The sequence below is a fragment of the Cylas formicarius genome, unplaced genomic scaffold (genome assembly GCF_029955315.1).
Source record: "Cylas formicarius isolate icCylForm1 unplaced genomic scaffold, icCylForm1.1 PGA_scaffold_2__14_contigs__length_35257938, whole genome shotgun sequence".
Lineage (NCBI taxonomy): Eukaryota > Metazoa > Arthropoda > Insecta > Coleoptera > Brentidae > Cylas > Cylas formicarius.
The window spans coordinates 6,690,036-6,715,834 of record NW_026844319.1 but is presented as its reverse complement, the minus strand read 5'-3'; the positions used below and the strand labels follow the sequence as shown (position 1 = coordinate 6,715,834).

At 35.6% G+C, this 25,799-nt stretch overlaps 1 protein-coding gene across 1 annotated transcript; it reads right to left on the bottom strand.

Annotated features, from left to right (window-relative positions):
• Window positions 1-261: 261 nt before the first annotated feature.
• Window positions 262-25,584, bottom strand: LOC132697960 (iodotyrosine deiodinase 1). The gene is made up of 4 exons (XM_060663756.1): window positions 25,079-25,584; window positions 16,568-16,786; window positions 4,123-4,439; window positions 262-1,402 (listed from the first exon to the last, which is right to left on the bottom strand). The coding sequence occupies exons 1-4, from the start codon at window positions 25,212-25,214 to the stop codon at window positions 1,220-1,222; spliced, it is 855 nt and encodes a 284-aa protein (XP_060519739.1). The 5' UTR covers window positions 25,215-25,584; the 3' UTR covers window positions 262-1,219.
• Between the last annotated feature and the right edge of the window lie 215 nt (window positions 25,585-25,799).

Sequence of the window (25,799 nt, the reverse complement as noted above, 5' to 3'; positions counted from 1 at the left end):
TCCAATTTAAGCGAAAGCCGAAGTTCACAGGCTCACCCAAATAATTTAGGAGAGCATTTAACAAATCATTTTTGTCGGCATTATTATCTAATAAAAATAAAAATAGTTTTTTTCGTGATTCTTGCAAAATGAAAATCTCATTGCTAAGTTGTTAAAGTCCCGTACAACACAGATTGTTTTTAAATGAAACGTCTTCAATGCTGCTATATAATTATTTTATAAGTATTCCGTAATGCTGTTTTACCTAGTGTTGGGACTAGTCAATTGACCGAGAATTGACCACTTCTTAATTGACTAATCAAAAAAAATTTTAAATAATATCTTGCAATTGTAGAATTTGATCTATTTACTAATAATATGTATTTTATAATAACTTATTATGTGTTTGTGATGTCCAATTTACATCCAAAAAATATCTGAATACGATACATAGGGATTCAGGGAATCTCAATAAAAATATCAACTCCATTTAGTTCCCAGAACAACGCGACAGCGACGTAACTCACAATATGAATAACGATAAACAAATACATTTAAATTTAATGGTATTTTTAAAATTATTTTGGTCAATTGACCGGTGAATTCCACAACTCTAGTTTTACCTCTAATGACCTTTTGAAATGATTGATGATTGAATAATTTTATAGCATTGTCACAGAAAACAAAAATGTTATTTAGGATCATCCGGGACCTCACTTGCTATTAAAAAACTGTTATGGTAAATATTGTAAGATAATTATTATAGGCGATCATTTATTGGATACAATTGTTTTATAAACTTGCGCCTTTTCCGTGTTTATAAGGGCCGTATTAAAGGTTACCAGTTATATTTAAATACAAAAGTTATATTAAAAGTTGTTATAGAGATATGACATTTTTCAGCACGTTTGTGCTATTTGAGAGGAAACTGTGACTACCGGGGTTGACTCATTCGAAGCGGCCTCAAATATCATAAGCGCAAGGTCAGCTTCGCTAATAATGTGCAGATGTAGGAAGAATGATATACTCAAAGATTAGCTTAGAATAACTAATTTACCATGGAATTCTTGGAGGAGTATGCTTCAATAGGTGCAACTGTGAAAAAATAAGTATATGATTTCTACACAAGGTTTCAGCAGCGCTCATAACTGATTCATTTACTTTGCCATCGATAACAATACCAAAATACCACAATTCCATATGGATTATCCCAATAGTAAGCAGCGAATTTACAACAAATTTAATATTCTAACATAATATTATCCAGCGATTTCCTCTCCAGATCCGGCACTTTACAGTCCTTGGCAGGATAACCAACTGGCAGTAGCAGGCTCAGCTTCTCAGAAGTGGGGCGATTCAGCAATGCTCTTAAGGCCGGTCCGCAGTTTAAAGGCGTCGACGTTAATGAAACCAAGCCGGCATTCTGGACAGTATGTAAATAAATAAATAAATGAGTTTATTTCAAATAGTGGTATAACAAAACACGAAAAGAAATAGCGTCAAACCCATTTTACAAAGTGGGACAAAAGCCAGTTAAGGTGTACAGGGTCATGCATTGCCGAACGGGGAACATAGAAAATCCCATGCAAATTCATATGTGACTAAATATTGGCTCCTCAGTACATTTTATAGCAAAGTTGTAATATAACTTTTTGATTAACTCATCTGCCGAGTTTGAATCAATTTTAATAAGCGAATCTTAAGGTATTGAATTACATATGATGGCAAAATTAGAACATTTTTATAGTTTAGGTAATAAATCCAGTAAATTAATTTTTGACAAAGACAATATGAAAAATTGAAGAAAAATTAGCCATAAGTAAGTGGTGTTATGCAGCAAAGCCTTGGGGGCAGTATCTGAAATGTTTTCAGTTTATTTTGCTGCTAAAACTATAACTTCGAATTCAAGAATTAAACCGATCATTACCCAATTTGAATCCAAAGGTATTGCAATAGATAACTGCAAATGTTCATCTGAAAATGTCGATAATTGAGCAGAAGAAACGAACAATAGAAATTTGAAAACAAAATGATTAGAAAGAGGACAAGCTGTAAATAAACATCAAACCATAGTTTGGCGCATATTTAAAAAAAAAAAACAAATATTTTTCCTACAAATACGAAAAACAGCAAGAACTCCGGGAAGGCGATAAAGGAAACAGGGTAGCATTTTGTTTTGAAGTGATGGAAAAAGCAACAAAAGCGAAAACCTTCACCGGTTCTTGCTGAACAGATTAGACTTGCTTAGAAAGTCGACCATTTTGTAAAAATCCAGGTAAAAGATTGCTAATTACCTAGCACCTTGGGATCCACATTTTTATGTATGAATTTTATACTGCCGTTTTTAATTTTCAGGGAAAACACCACAAGTTAATATAGGACCTAGAATATATAGGACAAAGTTTTTATTTCACTTACTGGTATTTCAATAATACTGTTAATAATATTTCTTTCCCAAAGACAACTACAAAATCGTATAGAAATAGTCAAAATACATCATAGGTATAACGGAAATATAAAAAACCATTTACTCAAAAAATTCGTCTAGACTATAAAATGTTATGGATAACAAAAATATTTTTAATCGTTTTGGTTAGCGTTTGTCTCTTAACTCCAAGGGCAGATTGTCAAAAATACGAAAACCCAAATAATCAAGTGACCTCGAAGTCGAAATATCTGTGCATGTACTTAACTTTAACTAACTTAAAATTAGATAAATTTTTAAAGACATACAATGACATTTCAAAAACGAAAAGGCTCGCCAATGTGAGAATTGTGTACTGGGCAAATAAACTCCTACAAGTTGGAAATTTGTGGAAAACTCCTTAATATATATTTTTGAACCAAAAATTCTTTATCTGCATTTACAGATGCTCCCCATAAATTAATCCTATGACGTAATCGGGCCTCCAGCTTCGCATAGTATATAGTTAAAATCTCACGAAGATTTATAAAAAGATACTTTATTTAGGGTTGAAATAAGACAATCAGAATGAGACTTCCAGTTTAAAAATTCATCCAAACTGAATCCTAGACACCTCCCAGCAGATGATGTAATTGCTTAAGCAGATATTAAAATGATCGCATTGTTTCGGATAGTTATGAAACCTTATATACAACACCATATATCACAAAAAACTTATCACGTAAAACTTTCAATATACAATTTACATGTAATATCAAGAGTACTGGGCCTAAAACTGAACTTTGAGAAACATCCATCTCTCTGCGTTGACTAGCTGAATTTACACTTTTCATTCTCTTAATGTTATAAAACTTAGGGGATACAAATTGAGAACGATCTTCTAAAAAACTACTGATCTAATCTAGAGGCTTACCCCTTATACCCGAAGCGTGCAGAGCTTCCCCAAGTTCCGTAAAATCAACCCAATCAAACGCCGTACTTATGTAGAAAAAAATTCCAACCAGGCATTCACCATCCTCATTAAGAAATATGAATACAGAAGAAGTTGACCTCTTCAAGACAGCATACTCAAACACTTTAGAAAAACTATTTAAAATTTTTACCGGACGGTAGTTCTCCCATAACTGGCGACTACTGTTTTGAAAAGTCGCACAACTCTATTTCTTTTTAGACACGATGGGAATGTGCCACTTAGAAAAGACAGATTCACCTAGAATGTTAGCTGACCTATTATCAAACCCAATACTCACCCAATACTTAACAAAAACTTTGGTATGCTATCGGATCCAAAAGACTTTCTTTTTTATTTTTTTTTTTGAAGTATGCAAGATCTTCTCCTCCATAAAAGGTACCATATAAAAACTGATCATTCACATCCATAATAACACTCAGACCAATCTTTTTGTTAGCCGACTGAATGGAACTAACAATATTTTGGGAGCACAAAACAGTTATTAAATATAGGCGCCACAATATTAGCCTCATTCTGGATTTTATTGCTCTCCTTATTCATTAAATTAAAATTCTCAACACTGGACCGACATTCATTCGACAACCCCGAAATCACTATCCAAGTAACTCTATAAGGTTCGACAGAATCATAAACAAATTTGTCACTGATAGAAGGCTTTTTTGGTTTCAAGAAACGATTTTTTATATTCGACTTAGTGGTTTCATTTCGAAATACTTCAAGACATTAATTCGCAGCTGGTTTTTACCTGAATCGCTGCCAAAAGAAATCCTGCTGCCAAAACCACGCTCTGTTCGTTGTAGTAGTGCAACTTTTTTGTTCCGTTCGGCTTCTGACTGTGCGTCTGCTTAAAAACCAATATCAGATGGGGCGCATCTGTCAAGTATTCCTTGATCCAATTCGTCCTTAGGGGCTTTATGTCGGTGGTCCATTCGTTTCCCATACGCTTTCTATAATTTATTTCCTCTTCCTCCTCAATTATTTCGCGAATTTTCTTCTTTGTTTCTGCAGAGCTCACCAATGCAAACGTCCACGGTTCCGTATGAGCCCCGCTTGGAGCCGTACCTGATTAGAAATTTTATTGTAATCATTATTTTAATTATTTTATTTAAAGTATTTGCTAGATATATATAGACATATACATACATGGTGTTGTTTATTTATTTATTTATTACAAGTTTAGGTCGCTTACAGTACTTACTACCAAAAAATAGCAACCACAATGTTAGTTGAAATCGGTGGATTTATACAAAACAAACATAAGTCGGATGTAGAACATTATACAAAAAGAGGAAGATATTTGACACTCATACGCTGCTAAGTTACACTATAAGTCATAATAATGGAGTATTTGATATATCGTTTAAACTGCATCTGAGACATTGACGAGATGTCGAGGTTAAAATTCGAGTTAAGTGTATTACACGAACTTTGCATTCTTAGCAAAGGGGAATGCTGCCCTGTGTTGGTTATACTATATGGGATTTCAAAGATATTGGCGTATCTTAAATCTCGAGCGAGAATTCTAAAGTTGAGTTTCGACAAAAGATATGGAGAATCAATTTGTGAGTTTGTTTTTTTGTAAAGCATACACAAGTCTGCCACAGTCCGTTTGTCTTCCAAACTAAGTATTTTGAACCGATTTTTAATTGCGCGATAATCTCTTTCTTCTATACGAGTGTGGGTCCTAAGAGCGAGAAATTTTAAGAATTTATTTTGAGTGTTCTCGATTCTGTTGATATGAACTGCGTAGCGTGCATTCCAGATAACAGATGCGAAGTAAATCCTACTTTGCATAAAAGTATAATACAAGGAAATAAGCGTTCTGGAATCATTGAAGTCTCGGGAATTTCTATTAATAAAACCAACCATTCTATTAGAATCATTTATTTTTCTTTCTATATGGTGTTTAAATGACCACTTTGTGTCAAGTGTAACTCCCAGATCCCTTATTTCGTTCATTCTTACCAGGTCATTGCTATTTATTTTATAAGTAAAATCTCTTTTGTTGACTTTTTTGGTGAACGAAATACGGTGGCATTTTGCAGGATTTAGAAAAAGCTGATTGTCACTGCAGTATCTTTCAAGAATGATGAGATCCGGCTGCATTTTAAGGCAGTCCCTGTGGGTCGCTACGATACGAAATAATTTCAGAAAGTCTGCATAAAGCAGTATATTGTAGTATTCAAAACAGTTTCTTATATTGTTGATATATATAATAAAAAAATAGTGGGCCCAGGTGACCACCCTGAGGGACTCCAAACGTTGCATGAAGCGGGTCTGACACATGTCCAGTAATCGACACAGCACTCTCTCTCTCAGAAATATATGATTGTGACCACTTCACAAGTGGGCTGCAGACTCCCACCTCAGCAAGTCTCGTCAACAACAGTTGTTGGATAATTTTGTCAAAAGCCTTGCTGAAGTCGGTGTACACAGCATCGATTTGAAATTGGCCGTCTATATGGTTGGATATGTAATCGGAAAAGCACAGCAAGTTTGTCTCCAAAGAACGTCTTGGGAAAAAACCGTGCTGCTCCTCGATGATAATATTTTTAATGGTAGGTAGTATACGACTGTAAAATATTTTTTTCAACATTTTACCAAACACACATAATTTACTTATTGGTCTGTAATTTTGAACATTGTTTTTTGATCCACTCTTAAGGATTGGAGTTACTTCCGCAATTTTCCACTTTTTCGGAAAAATGCCTGTACTAAGGGATAGGTTATAAATAATATTTAGGGGTTGGACAAGGTTAGAGACACATTTTTTTATAAATATCGGGGGAATACCGTCAGACTTATTTTTATTATATTTATTAATTATTTCAAGAAGGTCCTTGTTTGCAATGCGCTGGATACTATCAGAATCATTGTGACCATTGTTACTGTTGTTATTTATAGAATTGGGCTGAACATAAACGCTGCGATAATAATCAGCGAACAAGTTACTGACTTCCCTGCATCCAGTAGCCTTCTGCCGTTTTATATTACTGTATTTGGTACTGACTCGTTGTTTTTTCTTTTAAATTAAAAAAAAAATTAAATTTCCAAAACTTTTTGGAGTTTTGTGAAATTTCGAACTCAATATAATCATTGTAATTTCTGTATCTAATCACTCTTTATCAATTGTTTTGATAGAGACCGGAGTTCGCAAAATCGGTTATAGGCGTTTTGATCGTTAATCTTTTTATTTTTTTAATGGAATTTGTTTTTTTGTTGTATTATTTTTATAGTTTGCTATTGAAAGTATATTCGAAAACGGCCTTTAATTTTACGCACTGGGACAAACCGGTGTATGCTATCATTTATTATGTTATAAAGTCTTTCGACCAGTGTGTTGAGTTCCCTATCAAGGAGCATTTGTTTCCAATTAATTTGTGCTAAATAATTTTTAACCTCATCGAAATTAGTTTTATTAAAATTAAGTATCTGCACATTATTTTGAGAGGCTCCCTTAGAATAAGATGTATTCATAAGAACTCCAGTGCGCTGTGATTGCGGTTTTCTTTAACTAAATAGTCATGGAATCGACCTACTTGGGTAACAGAATCGCTTTTATTGCTCAAAACTAAATCAAGAATTTTATTTTTATTATTGTTAACATTACAAAAATTGCATTCAGCCCAAATAGAAAAAGGCATCAATAATGTCGGCAAATTTGTTTCCTGTTGGAACAGGTTCAAAAAACGATTCCTTGGTAATAGGAACCCAGTTCACAGTGCTAAGGTTAAAATCCCCCAGAAGCAGAGCAGCATTTTTTTGAAAAATGTTTTCAAGCAAATATATGTTGCTTACGAAAACGCCGACCGAATAATCACAGTTTGGTGGTAGGTAGATGCAACATACAAAGACGCGCTTAGCTTTAGATGTTTGGACCTAGATCCAGATGTTCTCTGCCTCCGACTCTATGTCCACACAACGAACTGATAACTATTTTTGACTGCGATTAAGGAACCTCCTCCGTCAAGCTTTGTTGACCCGGTGCTTTCTCGATCTCTTCGATAGACTATATAGTTATTACTTCATAGCGTGGCGCTTAAGCCAGGTTTCTGTTAAACATATAATATCGTAGTTGGTGGCAATCAGATTTTTGTAAAATTCATCTGTTTGGGTTCGTAGACCTTGCGTGTTCTTTTAGTATACATGTAGATTGTGATTATAAGCCATTGCGGAATGATAGGGATGTTAATAATTTATAGTCGACTACCATTCTTCGTCCATGTGAACTTACATTGTTTTCCTTTGGCAGCAGATCTAGTCTCTTCATATACAATTTTATTTAACAATGTCAGATGTTCGTTGATGTAAAAGCTGTCTGAGACATCGTCTATTTGCATCTTTGGAGAGCCATTTTCCCTTTTCATACGTTTTTGTTTTGCTATTGCGAGAAAATTCTCTATGTCTCTCCGAGTGGTAAATCCGACAATTATGTTTTTAGTTTTATTGTTCGAATTTTTATTGGCTTGCACTGAGTGTACATATTCGATTTTTTCGTTAACAAAGGTACCTATTTTTTGAATAATGGTCTTTAGGTTTTCGTTTGACTTTTCTAGGATGCCCTGTATTTCAACATTATTTAGGCGACCTAGCTGTTCCAAATCATTCACCTTCCATTCCAAGTTTGAGACATCGGTTTTTAGCTTCGCATTTTCCTTTAGAAGCCACGCATCCATTCGTTAATTCTGTTAAGTTTTTCTTCAGTCTGACACCTTGTCGGAGCAGAAGGTGACCGAGTTTGAAAAGACGACTTGTTGCTCTCGAATAGTACGTAGCTCCGCAGTGACTTTTTTCATTGCAGCTAAAAGATCTCCGTTACTTACGCTCACGGTAGCAGCCCCACCGAGACACGTCCGCTAGCTGAAGCAGTCGGGATTGTTCGATAGGTACCGTGCGATGGTCTTACGAAGCATTGTCGATATCGACAAGCGAAGACCGAGAACGGAGCCCAGTACCGCGGCAATCGGCGCATTTCCAGCTAACCCCGTCCACACGTAGGCTGTCGAGCTGTTTAGCGACGATGCCCAGCCACTCGCGGTGAAAAAAACGCTCGCAAAAACCACTGCACTGCATTCCGAGTCTCTTTCTGTTCACGCTGCCTTCGCAAATTTTACATTGTTTAATATGTTTGACTATCGAGAAAAAAAAACACAATAACTACTTTGGTTAAACTACACTTAATTGACACTGTTCAGTTTTCATTTTATTATTTTTCGAGTTCTTATGAATTTATATATATAAACCTATAGCTTATCGATTGGCCGCGAGTACAGCACCAAGAAGTTATTCTTCTTCCTTTCCTCGCGGTATTAAATTCTTGAACTTAACTGGCCATCTATACCCGCCAGCGCCCTTAGGCGCATGCTCCACTAAAAATCACGGTGAAGCGCTAAATCGGTCGCTCTCATCGTGTGGTTCAAAAAGTGCCGTTGAACGCATCAGGTCATACGCGTGGTGATCAACAAATATCCTCACCACTCGAGGCACAGACGACGCAGCACGGGCCGGCCCCTCCGGAAGGAAGACCAAAAGCGAGGTAGGGTCAGTTAAGTAATCCTATCTTGAGTAATTTTTGCGACTTCTTGCTGTGCCAGCTGCGGCCAAAGTCCGTTTCCGCGCGGACAAAACATTTTTGGTCCTTACGAGCCCAATTAAAAAGAACTAACTTTTATCTTATTATTGTGCAATCAATATTCTCAATTTGAAATTCACGATTACGTGCTATGCTTTGCGAAAAATCTGTTTATTCCTTTACTTTTTTTGTGTATGAAGGCCATTAGCATCGACACAAAAAGATCAGTACGTTTTTTTTATATATACAGATTCGCATTTGATTTCAATCGACTGGATCTCGGTTTCAAACATTGTTTCGTTTTAACGTTCAATATCGGAACGGCCAGAGTTTCAGGCGTATTTATTTACTTTTTTGTCGAATTTCTTTCGGTCTAGTTGAAACTCGGAACAGTTTGGTTTTCATTTTTTTATTATCATTATTATTATTTGAGTAATATCGCTTTTCTCTCTGAATCTGCGTAGTGTTCGATAGGTTTTTATAATGGCAAAATCTTTAGGTCAGAATAAAGCCACTCGAGGTTTTTTTATAAGTCGTTTGACTGAAATTTATAATGGTTCTCAGACCTGTCTCACTGATTCAACTAAGTTAAATCAATTTAAAGCTCGTTACGAAGGAATTGAAGACATTAGAAATAATTTTGAAGCTCATCATCATGCAATCATTGGGTCACAACAGATGACTGACAAGTCTCTGGAGGATGAAGACGAAATTCGTCGAGAATTTGACGACAAATATTTCGTGATAAAATCTATATATATGGATTTGTTTCCTACAGCGGCTCAAAGTCCTGTTGTCCCATCAAACCAAACAATTTTTAATGCTACCACTAACCAAAAAGTATATGAGGTTGATGTACCAATTTTCAGGGGCGATTACCGAGATTGGCCGACATTCATTGACTTATATGATAGTTTAATTCATAATGACGCGAACATGCCGGCAATTCAAAAATTTGGTTTTTTGGTAAAACATTGCGAGGGTGAACCCCTCAACTTATTAAAAACGTTGCGCATGACTGAGAGCAACTACCCCGTTGCTTATCAGGCATTGCGTGATAGATACCAGAACAAAAGGTTAATGGCCACTGAATTTTGGAACAACATACACAACGCTCCTAAAATGTCATCAGACGATCATTTAGTTTTGCGACGTTTAATTGACACATTTCAAGAAAACTTGGCGGCATTGAAAATTTTGGGGTTTCCCACTGTCGAGTGGAATTTTATTCTTCTCAATTTGCTTTTATCAAAAATTGATGTGCATTCAGCTAAGTCATTTGAGCTTGCGCACAGCAGTGTAGAGCTTCCTTCATACGACGATTTAATCAAATTTTTAGATAAAAATTGCAAGGCATTATCGTCCTTTGCACTTTCAAGTCCAGAAGACACCATTCGAACAAAATCAGTCAAAAACCAAAGCGAACGCAGTTTTAAATCTAAATTAAATCCTAAAGGTTTCTTAACGCAGGATAGTCCAAAATGTACATTAGGATGTCAGAGTAGACACTCGTTGATTAAATGTTCAGTTTTCAAATCGAAAACGCCTCGTGATCGTTACACCATCGTCAAGCAACATCGCTTGTGCACATTATGCCTCAATTTGCGGTGCAGCGCTAAAAAATGTTCGAGCAATACAGCTTGCCAATTTTGTCAAAGTCGGACACACCATACTTTGCTTCACTGGGGAGCCGATTCTCCTTCCAAAGGCAATTCGCCACAGACACCACATGACTCATCATGCGAACTTCCTCACTCCGTTGCATCTTCTGCATCGGTAGAGCTAAACTCACCTAAATCATATGCCTCTTCTTCGGCGAATATAACCGACTCAACCTTACTCGCTACCGCCCTCGTACAAGTGGCTGACAGACATGGCAACCTACACACTTGCCGAGCGCTGCTGGATAGCGCGAGTCAGGTAAACTGCATCACTGAGAAGTGTTTTCGAAGATTGGGTTTGAAAAGCTACGGTGGAAGTGTTGAAATTCAAGGGATCGGTGATACGTCAGTTGCTACATCGAGAGGTTACACTACTTTCGAACTAAGCGTGCCTGGTTTGAATCAACCTTTCGTGGCAGTCTATTCAGTCATATTACCGTCCATTTGCGTTAACATGCCTATTGTTTCAGTAGAACACAATAGCTGGGATCATTTGTCTCATATTAAGTTAGCTGATCCAAGTTTCAAGACTCCTAGTGGAATCGACATTTTACTAGGTGCCTCCATATTTCCGTTACTCATGTTGGATGGCAAGATTATGCAATCTCCACATGATCCCATTGCCTTAAACACCATTTACGGCTGGATTATCATGGGAAATGTCAAATCATCTGGCAACTCTCGTTTACATCCACGCCATAGCTTCTTTACTTTATCAGATTCTCTTGAGAGAACCTTGTCCAAATTCTGGCAACTTGAAGAGGTTCCTCATACTGAACCTATGTCTGAGTCTGACAAGTTATGTGAGCGATTTTTTAACACTACTCACTATCGGGAATTGTCTGGGAGATTTATAGTATCTCTTCCCTTCAAAGCAGACGAGCCTGTTTTTTCGAGTTCTAGGGATATTGCTCTGAAACAGTTCTATTCTTTAGAGCGACGGCTCTTAAAAGATGTTGATCTCTATGAAAAATACTCTGCTGTCATTCGTGAGTATCTAGACTCCAAACATATGGAAGTTGTTGCTCCTCCTAAAATTTCGACTGATACTCAAAAAATGTATTATCTACCCCACCATTCGGTTACGAAAGCTAGTGACCAAAGCGTGCGCGTAGTATTCAATGCGTCTTGTCCTACTCCACAAGGATCACTCAATCAGTTTCTTCTGTCAGGTCCTAAACTCCAAAAAGACATCACCGCAATTTGCCTTAACTTCAGAAAATTTCCATTAGCATTTTCTTGTGACATCAAAGCTATGTATCGTATGATTGTATTAGACCCCAAGCATCGGGATTATCAGAGGCTAGTATGGAGATTTTCTCCCGAGCAGCCTATCCAAGATTATCGTCTTACCCGCGTTACATTTGGAATCGCATCATCTCCTTATTTGGCACTTCGAGTCATTTTGCAACTGGCACGAGAGGGCTCAGAAGCATATCCGAACGCTTCAAGAGTTCTGCAGTCCGACATATTTGTCGACGACATCTGCACAGGAGCTTACACCTTGGAGGAAGCATTGACTCTTAAAGCAGAGCTTGTTGAGTTATTAAATTCCGCAGGTTTCGAGCTGCGGAAGTGGTCAAGTAATGATCTCAACTTTCTTAACACAATTCCGTCAAATATTCGACAAACTTCTGTTTCACTAGACACTGACACTGACTGTTTTCACAAAGTCCTTGGTCTCCAATGGGACCCAGTGAACGATGTCTTTTCATATCAGGTCAATCAAACCGACGATTCTTGTACGAAAAGATCAATTCTCTCTACCATTGCTCGTACGTTTGATCCAATCGGCTTGATATCACCTTGCATATTTCTTGCAAAGCATCTAATGCAATTGATGTGGGCAGAGGGTGTAGATTGGGATGATACTCCAACCCAAGGTCTTGTCGATCGATGGCTGACATACAAAAGTCAGTTACCCTTGATTTCACAGATAAAAATTCCTAGGTACATCTTGACACCAAATCTTCAGTCTCTACAACTCCATGTTTTCGGCGATGCTTCGGAAATTGGTTTCGGCGCATGCGCGTATTTTAGAGTCGCCGATGCAACTGGCAGTGTATTTTCCACGCTAGTGACAGCCAAGACCAAAGTTGCGCCACTAAAAAGGATCTCCCTTCCTCGCCTCGAGCTATCAGCTTCAGTTTTGGTCGCTGATTTAATTTCTTTCATCAAAATCAGTTATTCTGATGTTGGTTTTGAATCCATTTTCGCATGGTCTGACTCCATGGTAGCTCTCGGTTGGATAAGAGCGCCTCCATATAAATGGAAAACCTATATCGCAAATCGCGTATCTCACATTCAAAATATTCTTCCTCCATCTTCTTGGAGATTTGTTCCAACACAACTCAACCCAGGTGATATTGCATCACGTGGTATGTTGCCGGAAGAGCTATTGAACAACTCTATGTGGTGGAACGGCCCAGAGTGGCTACGTCGTTCGTCTGACCAATGGCCGAACAATCCAACTCCTACTCTCGACTCACCAGATATTCGGAAAGAGGAATCAAAAAGGTATGTTTACTCGACTTTTCCACAAAAATTCTTTCCTTTCTCGGATTTATTGGACAGATTTTCTTCTCTTCCGAAAATTCTTCGTATTATCACTTATGTTTTGCGTTTCATAGATCTGAAAATAAAACGTCAGTCTGTTGATACATCAGTGATGAATGAAACTGAATTACATAACTCATTACTCGTCTTTGTTCGAATCGTTCAACAGCAATGTTTTCGACAGGAATTTGATCTTGTTTCCAAAGGTCTACCTTGCTCCAAACCTATGCGCAAGTTGTGTCTTGTAATTGATACTCAGGGTATTCTCAGGGTGGGCGGAAGGCTGATTACATCCATGCTTCCCTATGAGCAAAAACACCCTGCCCTCTTACCATCAAACCATAAACTGACAGATATGATAGTCTGTTATTATCACAATAAATACCTGCATCCAGGTTTTCAAACTTTGTCCTATTTGTTGTTACAACATTTTTGGATTATTGCTTCCAAACGAGTCATCAGGAGGAATTTGTCTCAATGTTACCGCTGTTTTCGAGCAAACCCTAAACCGTACATTCCCCGTATGGGCAATCTGCCCTCTTATCGCATCACACAACTCAAGCCATTTCAGTGTGTTGGTGTCGATATGGCAGGTCCTTTTCAAATTACCATGGCAAAGCTACGAGGTGCTAAGACTCTAAAAGCATATCTTTGTCTTTTCATCTGCTGTTCAGTTCGTGCTATCCACCTTGAGTTAGTTTCGGATTTATCAACTGATGCATTTTTAGCCGCATTGCGACGCATGATTGCGCGCCGAGGAAAACCTTCTGCTCTCCACAGCGACTGCGGAACGAATTTTATTTCTGCGTCAAAATACATAGCCAATATCATGTCCGATGCAGCTAGAGAAGAGCAGATCTCTTGGTCATTTAATCCTCCCTCTAGTCCGCACTTCGGTGGCTTGTGGGAAGCCGGCGTCAAAAGCGTCAAAAAACACCTAGTCCGTGTAGTAGGTGACCGCATCATGACCTACGAAGAACTCAATACAGTTTTGGTTCAAATAGAATCAATTGTTAACTCTAGACCCATATGCGCTGTCAGTAACGATCCCAATGACGTGAGCTGTATTACACCAGGCCATTTTTTGATGTTGGCTCCAGTATCGACACTCCCTGACCCTGATATGACTTCTTCAAACATGTCGAGACTAAACCGTTGGCAGCTAATCTTGCAAATGCAGCAGCACTTCTGGCGTCGATGGCATAATGAATATCTCACAAGCCTCAATCAACGTAATAAATGGTGTGACAACCGCCCCAATCTTGATGTGGGCACATTGGTGGTCGTAAAGGAGGAAAACACTCCAGTTCTTGACTGGCGTCTTGCGCGTATAGCCGAGGTCTACCCTGGCCCTGATGGCATTGTCAGAGTGGTCAAGGTTCGTACTGCGACTGGTGTCTTTAAGAGACCTGTTGTAAAACTCTGCCCTCTACCAAATCAATAGCGTGGTAAGCACATTTTTCGCTTAAAGCATACAAGATGTTAGCACTTCTATTAGTAATATTTATTATTATAATTCTGAATTTTCATTTTTTTTTTAACCTATAAACTGTAGGTAAACATGGGTATCACTTTTTTTGGAACCGCTTTTTTGTTTTTTTTTTTTTTTTGGGAAAATACCTACTGCATTTTGGTGGGCGGTATGTTCAGTTTTCATTTTATTATTTTTCGAGTTCTTATGAATTTATATATATAAACCTATAGCTTATCGATTGGCCGCGAGTACAGCACCAAGAAGTTATTCTTCTTCCTTTCCTCGCGGTATTAAATTCTTGAACTTAACTGGCCATCTATACCCGCCAGCGCCCTTAGGCGCATGCTCCACTAAAAATCACGGTGAAGCGCTAAATCGGTCGCTCTCATCGTGTGGTTCAAAAAGTGCCGTTGAACGCATCAGGTCATACGCGTGGTGATCAACAAATATCCTCACCACTCGAGGCACAGACGACGCAGCACGGGCCGGCCCCTCCGGAAGGAAGACCAAAAGCGAGGTAGGGTCAGTTAAGTAATCCTATCTTGAGTAATTTTTGCGACTTCTTGCTGTGCCAGCTGCGGCCAAAGTCCGTTTCCGCGCGGACAAAACAGACACAGTAGTATGAGAATCCGCTAATTGTTTTTGGATAATCCGCCAAAATATCGATATATAAAGAGGACACATTCAATAAAAGTTACAAAAGTCACGCACAGATAAAACTTATATATAAGGTTATATTTATTTTTGAAATATATGCTTTCAACATAAAAGAAACATTAAAAAATTAAATAATATTCTAGAAATAACAATCTATATTTTAGGTGGCTGTGAGGTAGGTCGTCACCAAAAAGCAAAATATTTGTTTCTAACTGACAGTGACAGCAAAACTATGCTCATCTTATCATGTATGCCTTATTGGCAAAGAGAAAAACGATTAATTTAGGAAACGTTTATTAAACCAAATAAGACGGCTAAATTGCCTTAAATGGAACTACGTGTAATTATTCTATATTCTATTATATTCTAGAACTCATATCTCGGAAAATTCCCACCCATACATTGAATGAATCCATTGAATCCAAATCGAGCTAGCCGATTTTGATACGCTACAGCATTAATAATTTCTGTGTTCCTGCGAAAATATCTGTATCTGTAAATATTCCCGAATAGTCATTTTTCGCTTCGTCACTCCAAACAATAGACAATGAAAAATTAATTTTCTCATTGCAAAATTGTATTCTTCTGCCGACATCCCCTTCATGTAACTTTTCTGATACGATGTAGCTTGAATTTATGTTTTTTTTTTATGTAGTCAAAAACTTTATTTTTTCTAGTATTTGTTGCATCATCTAGTACCCGTGAAGATATGCTTAGATTTTCCAATAATTCGCTTGGCTGCATTTTCGTTAGACAAAATGTAACACTTTATCATATCATACTTTTCGAAATTTGGGTATATTTTTCCTCTAAAATTTTGTGTGACAGAGCACAAAACTCAATAAAGATTAAAAGTTATATCGTTAACTGACATTGACCGCTATATGCACGGCCTACTAATAAGAAAGTTTTATTCATTTATGAAAAAACGGAGATGTATAGAAAAAAATCTTGAGTACGCCACTGCATTTGCCTCAAAAAAATGACCTAATAGTGTTTTTAAATAAGTTATTGACAATTTTCAAAAGGGCCGAAAATTGAATAACCACAATTGGTAGTGAAGATGTCGCTATGCGGTTTTAACCACTAAATGTTTCTCAAAAATCGATCCTTTGACGTGTAAGTCGATTTTGCTCTTTCTAGTTCAGAAATAGATTTTTTGCTGTTAAAAAAGTCCAATTACGACCACCCTATATAAAAAGGGTAAATTTGGTTATTGTTGTGAAAGTATAATCTAAGAGTGACATTATCCTATACGAAATTCGCATACCTGCAGTTTTGATCAAATTATATATTACTTCTTTCGGGACGTCTCGTGTGCTGAAATGGCGTACCGTGCGTCTTGCGTTCATCAGTTCGTAAAAATGTCGCGATTTCCTCAAAGATTCTTCGACAGGAATTTCGTTGAATTTCAAAGGAACATACTGCAAGTCGCGGGGTAGTGCCGGCACTAGTTCTTCGCCGCTGTCTTCTGAATCGAACTCCGGTGCTGTCGGGCCAAAAATCACAATCAAAGCAAATCACGAACGGGAATGGCCAATAGTCGACAAATCAGAAAACGAGCATTTATAATAACAACAACAACGCAATAACAGCTCTTAAACGAATTAAAATAAAAAAACATACTCTCAGATGTCTTTGACGTTCCAAAAGGTCTTAGACAGGGCTTCTGCCTCTGACGAATACTATTTAATGAAGTTCTGAGAAAATGGAGAAGAGCATGCAATGGAATGGACATCCAACTAAATAAAGGCACAAGTATCTATACGCTCTATTTTGCAGAAGATCAGGCTGTACTATCGCAGGATAAAAAGGATCCAGAAAAAAACCAGTATCTATGCATCGAAAGGGGGAAACAGAAGATATCGACATAGGCTAACAGGTTGAGATTAAGGCTTGTACAGACTATACTTGGGAACGAGAATTGAAAGCAGTGGTATTACAGAAACGGAAATAGAGCAGAGGATTATAAAAAGAAAACAAATCTCTGGAGATAAAAAGACATAGACATAGCAAATCAACAGAAATCTAGAACATCAATATCAAGACTAGAAAGAATATGGAATGAAGAAATAAGGGAAATTATGAAGACAGACATAAGTATAATCGATGCAATACAAGGGCGACAGTTGACACACGACAGAATATAGGATCTCATGTCTGAACGTAACCTACAACTAGCAAGCTAGGAATCGGATGACATAAGACCCTGCTAAACCGATATATACAGGGTTTTTCTAATCGAATGTCAATAACTAAGGGTGCGATTTTTGGGTCCATTTTAAAAATAAATTGCGAAAATGCGAAAAATGCAAGCACTATATTATGGAATTAACCTATAAAAAGAAAGTCACTATTGAATTACTGAAACAAAATAACGAGTTGCGTGAACATAAAAGGGAGTTACGTGAAAATAATAGTTTAAGATCATCATATGTATATCATCATATCAAAATACCAAAAATATAAGAATGCGCCTGTTTGATAATAAAACCAAAGCATAATTTTAAAGAAGATGCATTGAGTGTAGTCAAAAAGCAAGTTTCAGCCAAAACAAATGCCAAAGTTGAAAAGATTAATAAAGCTATTATTGGATTGTCATTTTTAAGGTGTATTAGTGAGAAAGACTCTGAAAATATCGTCAATATCACGAAGTGATAATAGTGAAATATTAACAACTAAAGCATGTGTTAAGCAAAATCCGCAAATAAAAATAACCAATATAACGGAAGATATTGATAAGGAAGAATACGTAGAAATCAATTACCATCAAATAGTATAAATATCGTGTACAAATATAAACAGAGAAACAATCATACTGCTGCTTTAGCAGAAATAACTTCGAATGCATATACAAAAATTATGGAGACCAAATCTGTATTTATTGGGTTTGAAAATTTGCAGAGTGTATGATAATTTCAATATCAAACGGTGTAAAAGTTGTTGCGCATATAACGATTCCCTGAAAAAGTGTAAAGACTTTCTGATAACTATGATGCTACAACATGTACCTCAGATATAAAAAAATGTATTAACTATAATAATGCTAACAAGTAAGTACCTAACCAAGAAAAGGTCTATCGATCATTCTGCTGATGATATTTATAACTGTGAAAGCTTTAAAATAAAATGGGAACAGTATGTCAGTGATACAAACTACCCGTGGAAGCCAGATCCTGCATTTAAGTAAGCTATAAATCTTTATATAATTATAGTGGTATAAAATTTATAAAATAATATTTCAATTTCAATAATCAAGGTTAATCGTGTGAGTCTGAAAAGAGCTACCAGTAGTAAATATCTAGGAATAACTTACTGCTATAATATAAAATGGGATGTTCACGTGGCTAACAAAGAAAACAAATACTTAGTATATGTTTTTTATAGACTTAAGGAAGTACTAACAAGAAAGCAGTTATTACAAATTTATTATGGTCTTTTCCATATTGTCGCCGTGTATGCAGTCATAGGCTGGGGAGGTCTCTACAGTTCTTCGTTTGACCCATTGGATCGGCAGAAGCGTATTCTTAAAATTATTGGAATAAAGGAACAAGACACAGATAGACCACTGAGTATCAAACAAGCTTATGTGGTGAATTCAATGATGTATTTAAAGTTAATTAAAAAAAGAATATATACAAAATCAAATGAACACTCGTAATAAAATTAATATTTTGCCCCGACACCAACTGGCTATTGGACAAAGAAGCTATGTGCATTATGCAGTAAAATATTTTAATGAATTACCTAATGAACTGAAAAATCTCAATGTTGACAAAAAAGTACATAACGGAAAGGTTAAAGAAAATATTAGAAGTGTTACAATCTAATAAATAAAATGTAAAAATAAAAGCCAAAATATCTAAAAGTTTTTTTCAATTTGTAAAATTATAAAAAGTAAAATATATTTGTGTATAATTGGCGAGGTGCAACTCACAACCAATATTAAGTACGTTTAAGTTATAATAAGTAGTTGTAGTTGTAAGTTATGTTAGGGCCAACCTGCGTACGGTCAGTATTTGTAAAAGGAATTTTTGGCAATTTTTGGCAATAAATATTATTATTATTATTATTGTTATTATTATATGTCCCAAATATCTTAAGTTTTGAAATACAGGGTGGTAAAGTTTTCAAAAATAAAATATATTTTTTAATATTTCAAATGCCTCTTTAGATATTTTAATGGAATTTGGCACACGTATACTATGTATTAAGAGACATTTTTTTTAAATACACCAGTGGCGAGCGCATGGAATCTCACTTGTCTATTTTGGCAGACATTGATAGTACGCCATTGATTTCTCTTAAAAATAAAAATTATTCTTACAATTTCCAATCAATTTTAAAGAAATTTTATTTCTTGATTGTTCAATTTGATTTACGGTTTTCGCTTATAAAAATAAAAACCTTATGGTCATAACAATATCGTTCATATGACAACAGCACCTAGAGAAATTAGATATAATCGCCAAGCTTCCGGCGCACTGCCATTAGTCAAACCGTACATAAAATGCATATCAGCCAACTCCTCATTGGTAAACTCGACAATTAAACTTAAAATTAACAGTGCGCTGATGTTTTAAACACCAAATTAATAAGACGCGAAGAACTAAAATTTAGAAACTGACAGACACAAACTACTACAATGATAAAATTTAATTATGAAGATTTCAAGAATACACCTCAGAATTTACCTACTTCATATTCGTACTTTGATTGTTTGAAATATTTTAGTAAAAGAGATGGACAATTAAGTAAGGAATGATAATGATTATAATTCTCTGTGTGCTGCCATATTGACGATATTGTTATGACCATGCCGAGAAGAGCTTTTTATTTTTTTATGCGAAAACCGTATAGATTACCATCAATGTCTGCCAAAATAGACAGGTGAAAATCCGAACGCCCCCAACTGGTGCATATAAAAAAAAATGTGGTACACTGAATAATGCCTTTTAATACATAGTACGTGATTGCCAAATTAATATATTTTATTTTTTAAAATTTACCACCCCGTATCTCGGAAGTTAAGAAGTTTAGGGCACATGTTTTCCTTTTATAATGGACCCAAAAATCGCCCTCTTAATTATTGACAATAAATTACAAAACACTCTGTATAGTACAATAAACCTGTTATGTTACATAATATTTCCCAAATCGTTTTAAATTATCGTCTCCTATTTTTTGATATACTTTTATTAAAAATGTAAGTTTACTCAAACTATTAAGTGTGGCAGCAACTAGCAGTTCATGGATTTGCAATACCCAAGGAAAACGATATCAACAAATACCCCTAGATTTCTATGGATAAAACCGGAAGATAGAAATATAAAAATTATATAGTAAATAGAATGAAGACATAATAAATACGTATGTTATATAGTAAAATATTTATTGAATAAATATTAATATAAATGAAAGCTTTATCATAAAGGGAAGGACCTTGACCCTCATTAAAACAATGAAAATTAGATTTACAAGGGTTTATCAGTACATAGGGGTATTTTTATTTTAGTAGTTTCTACACTTTAGAAATTTTAAAATCATTTGCGCTTTGCCATTAGAGGTGATACAGTCATTATTTGTTATGTTTGGTGTAAAAAATTTCGACAACGGAACTCAAAAACAAAGTGACATTTGAATATGCGATGCAATGCGTATTCTACTAATTAGAAACAAATCTGCTTGAAGAAATATCGGACAACGTTAACTACGACATTCCTGAAATTTTAACATTCAACAAAATTAAATAATCCGCTAGTAATTTATGGAAGTTGCCACTGGAAGGACCGTGGAGTTAACAGGCATTCCAAAGTCAACCTTGCATCGATTTCTTTACAATGATTTACTAGAAAGGACCAAACGATGTGACAATGTAAGAAATTAATCAGATTAAATCACTTGAATCACTGCAACGAAAATTAAAAGAAAATAGTCGATAAATATTATTTCGATAAGACTCATTGATCCAACACCCACGTCACTCTAAAGAAAGGGTTCTTCATCGAACTGCGTTTTGAACGTACAGCCATTATGGACACTTTTACGGCGTATCTCGCGGGGTTTACGCGACACTGTACTACTTTTTTGTGAAATTAAAAATGCCATCAACAAAATTAAAACTCTTGGTTTTTGAGATACGGGGTGAAATCCAAAACTATCCATTTTGAGACCATTAATGTATCTCCGTTATTGAAGAGTTTAAAAAACGTTCGTATAGCGTTTTTTCCGTAGTATCCAGTTGGGTAGTTTGTTTTTGCTCTAACCGCTTTTTAGTTATGAAGCAAACATATATTTGTTTAAATGGAACAACCCATATATTATTTTTACATTAATTAGGAAATCATTTAAGCTTTTCAAAAATATATATTACTATAAAGTTGTTTTGAAAATTAAGCTCAAAATCCATTTTTTTTTACCTTATTTTAAGCAATAGGTCATAGTAAATTAACTAAATCAATTAAAAATAGGATGCATGTAAGAGACACTTTACTTAATTTGGAACATGGAAACATATTTGTTTTAAATAATGTCTAATTCATATGAAAGTAGGCATGACTAATCTATTAAAAACAAAAAAGAAATTGTGTCAAAAATTTACGAGACTGTCAGTTTTAAAATTTTTATTACCTATCCATTTGTTCTCTCTGTGTTCATTTCATGTCAATTAATTTTCTAAAACTATTTATTCAATCGCGTCCTAAAAATTATTTGAATGAGGATAGGGAGCGGTCGGACAATGTTACTTTTCAAGTTAGGTAATTTTTAAACGCCCAAATACTAGAAACGACATATAGACGACAGAGAGCCACCATTTAATTTTTAAAAAGGCCCAACAAGGAGGTTTGGGGTTTCCAGAATTACTCGAAACGTTTCCCTTGGTATATTATAATACCTTCAGCAAGATGGTGCCCCAAGTCATAACTCTGAAGACTGAAGACCATTTTTAGATGACGTCTATCAGATGGCCTCCACGATCCCCGGATTTTTCAGTTTTACACTTCTTTTTATGGGGATATATACAAAAAAAGAATATAAAACACGATGCAAGTCTGAAGCAGAACTTTGAGTGGCAATTGATTTAACTTTCGAAACTATACGAAGGAGACTAAATGCCTTTAAAAAATTAAGAAAAATGTATGAGTTTTGCATTCGAGAAAATGGTCTCCAATTTGAACAGCAGTAATTAGTTCATAATTATGGCCTACTGCTTGCTACAAATTACAAAATTACAAAAAAAAATTGAGGCTAATTTTCAAAACAACTTTATACGAAAGTTTAAATGATTTCCAATTAATATAGAAAATAATATACATTTTAAAAAATATGTGTTTGCTTCATAACTATTACACAGTTAGAGCAAGTAAAACGTAAACTAGCCACTGGGTTCTACGGAAAAAATCCTTTAATAGCGTTTTTTAGACTCTTCGATAATTTAAAGAACAACGGAGATACGAGGATAATCCCAGTGTCGATAGTTTTGGATTTCACCGTGTATCTCAAGAACCAAGAAGGCCATGATAATTTTGTTGACAGCATCTTTAATTTCACAAAGAAAGTAGTACGGTGTCGCGTAAACCCCAACTTTCTATCTTAAAAAATAACCGAGGTACCCCATAAAAGTGTCCCTACAGGGAAAAGTATATTCATTTTACGTTCAGCACAAAACATTACACATCATAACACATAACAATGTGTGATAGTGCTAGTTATCCCAGCACTAGCTAGAAAAGTACCAACAATGAGAAGCAAAGAGTTCGTTAATTAGCCTTATTATTTTGAAGATAATCATACAAAAAAGCAACTAGCTGAACTGACAAGAAATAAATCGTATGATAGAATTTATTTTGTAGACGACGTCGTACAAAAATCTGCCACTTAGATTACCCCCTATTCACTGAATCCTATATAAATTATATGGGTCGAATTAAATGACAAAGTTAGACGCAATAATATAATACCAAAAATGTTCATCCATGTAATTGATCTAATTAATATCAGAGAGCAGTTAGAGAAAATGTGTTAATCGTGTACTTGAAATTGAAAATAATTACACAAAATCATTAATTACACCCTTGGATGATAGTGATAGCTCAGATTCAAACTATTCTAACGACTAATATTATTTAATACTTATATTAAAATAAAATCCAGTCTATTCCGTTCAAAAAAAAATACTTTTTCAAGTCATACTTTTGTGACAAGCCCTGTATAATGCTTATAATCCATTCCACACTCTGTTACAGTGGGATATTGACATAAGCTATTGAGTTATACTGTAGTTATGATTTCTGTCAAAGTCGACTTTGACATGTCTTTTCGCTTTCTTCTTCTTGCTGGATCTTCATAAATTTTTCAAAAGAAAATGAACTGTCTCTTCAACAATATCAAATCTCTTCATCTGTAGGATTTAGTTGATCATTCGAGCAAGACTAAGACTACCCTTAACAAAGCGTATGTTTTGAGACGATATTACATAGTTTAAACATGAAAGGGGGCACAAATAATAGTATATTAAGCAACAAGTGCGGTAAACGACATTTGACTCACGAGTTTATTTAATATTTAATTAATTAATATACGAGTGACTTAAAAGTTTACCAAACCTGTTGCATACTAGACTTTTTCTACGACACGATACATTTTAGCCAAACAACACGAATACATTCACTGACATGGCAGTCAGAATTGACAAACGTCAAATTCAAGGCTTGGGAAATATCTCCGAAATCATCCGATTACTCCCAAACCCGTGCGGTAAAAATGTCCGAAGTGGTTCGGATCCGTGATAAATAAAACTGACGCTTCCCGCACGCTAGATAGGTGTATAATTATGTATTTTTTCTACTCCCGTCTGTAAAATAACTAATTACTCACGGATCTAGCGTGCGGGAAGCGTCACTGTACCACGTCAGTTTCATTTTCCATGAATCCGAGTCACTTCAGACATTTTCGGAGTTTTTCGCTTTTTCGGAGATATTTCCCACACTTTGAATTTTGAAGTTTGACAATTCTGACGGTCATGTCAGTGCATGTATTAGTGTTGTTTTGCGAAAATGTACCCAAAAACTAAAGGTCGTAGAAAAAGTATAGTATGCAACACGTTCGGTAAACTTTTTAGCTCAATCTTTATTAAAAACTTGTTCGATAATATACCATTACCGACGAGAGTAGAAAAATATTTTTAATTATATTACGTGCCTAACTAAGTATACGTGGTGCGAGGACAAGCATTATCGGAAATAAAACCCGATAAATTCAAAAAGGCTTAACGTATAAACTTGGGGTCGTTAAAAATGGCTTTCAATCGTGCTTGCGACTGCTAACGTTAAGACTTTTTTGAGTTCATTAGATAGTTAAACTTTAATAATTTCGTGAGACATTGCCTCGTTAAGATTCGTTGTGGAAAATAATTTCCACCATTTTCTCTTGGTCGGTTTACTTCATTATATTTTTCAAATTTGTAGGATCGCCTATCTCCCTAATACAGTGCTTCCTTGTACTTATTATGTCAGCTAATATGCATGAGATGTGTCTGCATAGCCTGTAACTCCTCCAACCTTTTAGAATCGCGGCATATTAGAAATGGTGATTTCTAGGAAAAAATTACAGGAAATATTTGGGTAAGTAATTTTGCGATCTACAATTTATATTTAAGATATTTTTTGATAAAACTTACCGACTTCGAGGAAAATAAAAGAAACAAATTTTTCGGACAGATGAAACATATTTATGTCTAATACTGACCTGGATTCTAGGATAGAATATAAGAAATTCTTACCAACTGATTTCGTTTCGGTAACTGTTTTATCCACAGTGCTTGTTTTGAATTTTTTGTAAAAGGCGTGACCGATTCTCACTGCGAGGTATATAACGAAACCAATTGAAAAATGCCTCCAATACATTTCGAAAACCATTTTTCTTTCTTCAACTGCGAACCCGCGTTGTAAAACTTCTGCGCCGTTTTATTTTTTTCTTAGGCTGGCCCACTTTCACTTGCTGATAACACTGATAGCACAATTAGTTTGTTTTAAAATATTTCACTCACGCGCGTATTGCACGTTGACTTACTTTGCAAGGCAACGGATGAAATTCTAATGATAATTCATTTAACATGAATATGAACAACTAAAAACTGATACGATATCAAGATCATATCTTTGCCTATATGAACGCGTTGCGTGCTCTGCATTCATAAAACGAAAGAAACTAGAAGGTGTGTTTAAAAAGTTACCCTTTGCATGAGCATGTTATGTAGAGCGATTCATGTTGGTTGGTAGCTTAGGCGTTTAGGGTGAATAAGAGGTAAAACTGTTCTGAAAATGTAATGTTTATATCGTTTTACTATCCCATATGTTCTATATAGGAAGACAATAAAAAACAACTTCAAATCATGTTCTTATGTCCAAATACTAAGGATTTAGAAATAAAAGCTAGCAAACTTTACAAAATTTGATAGTTAATTTGGCAAATATAAATATGTTGGAGAGAAGTATTTACTC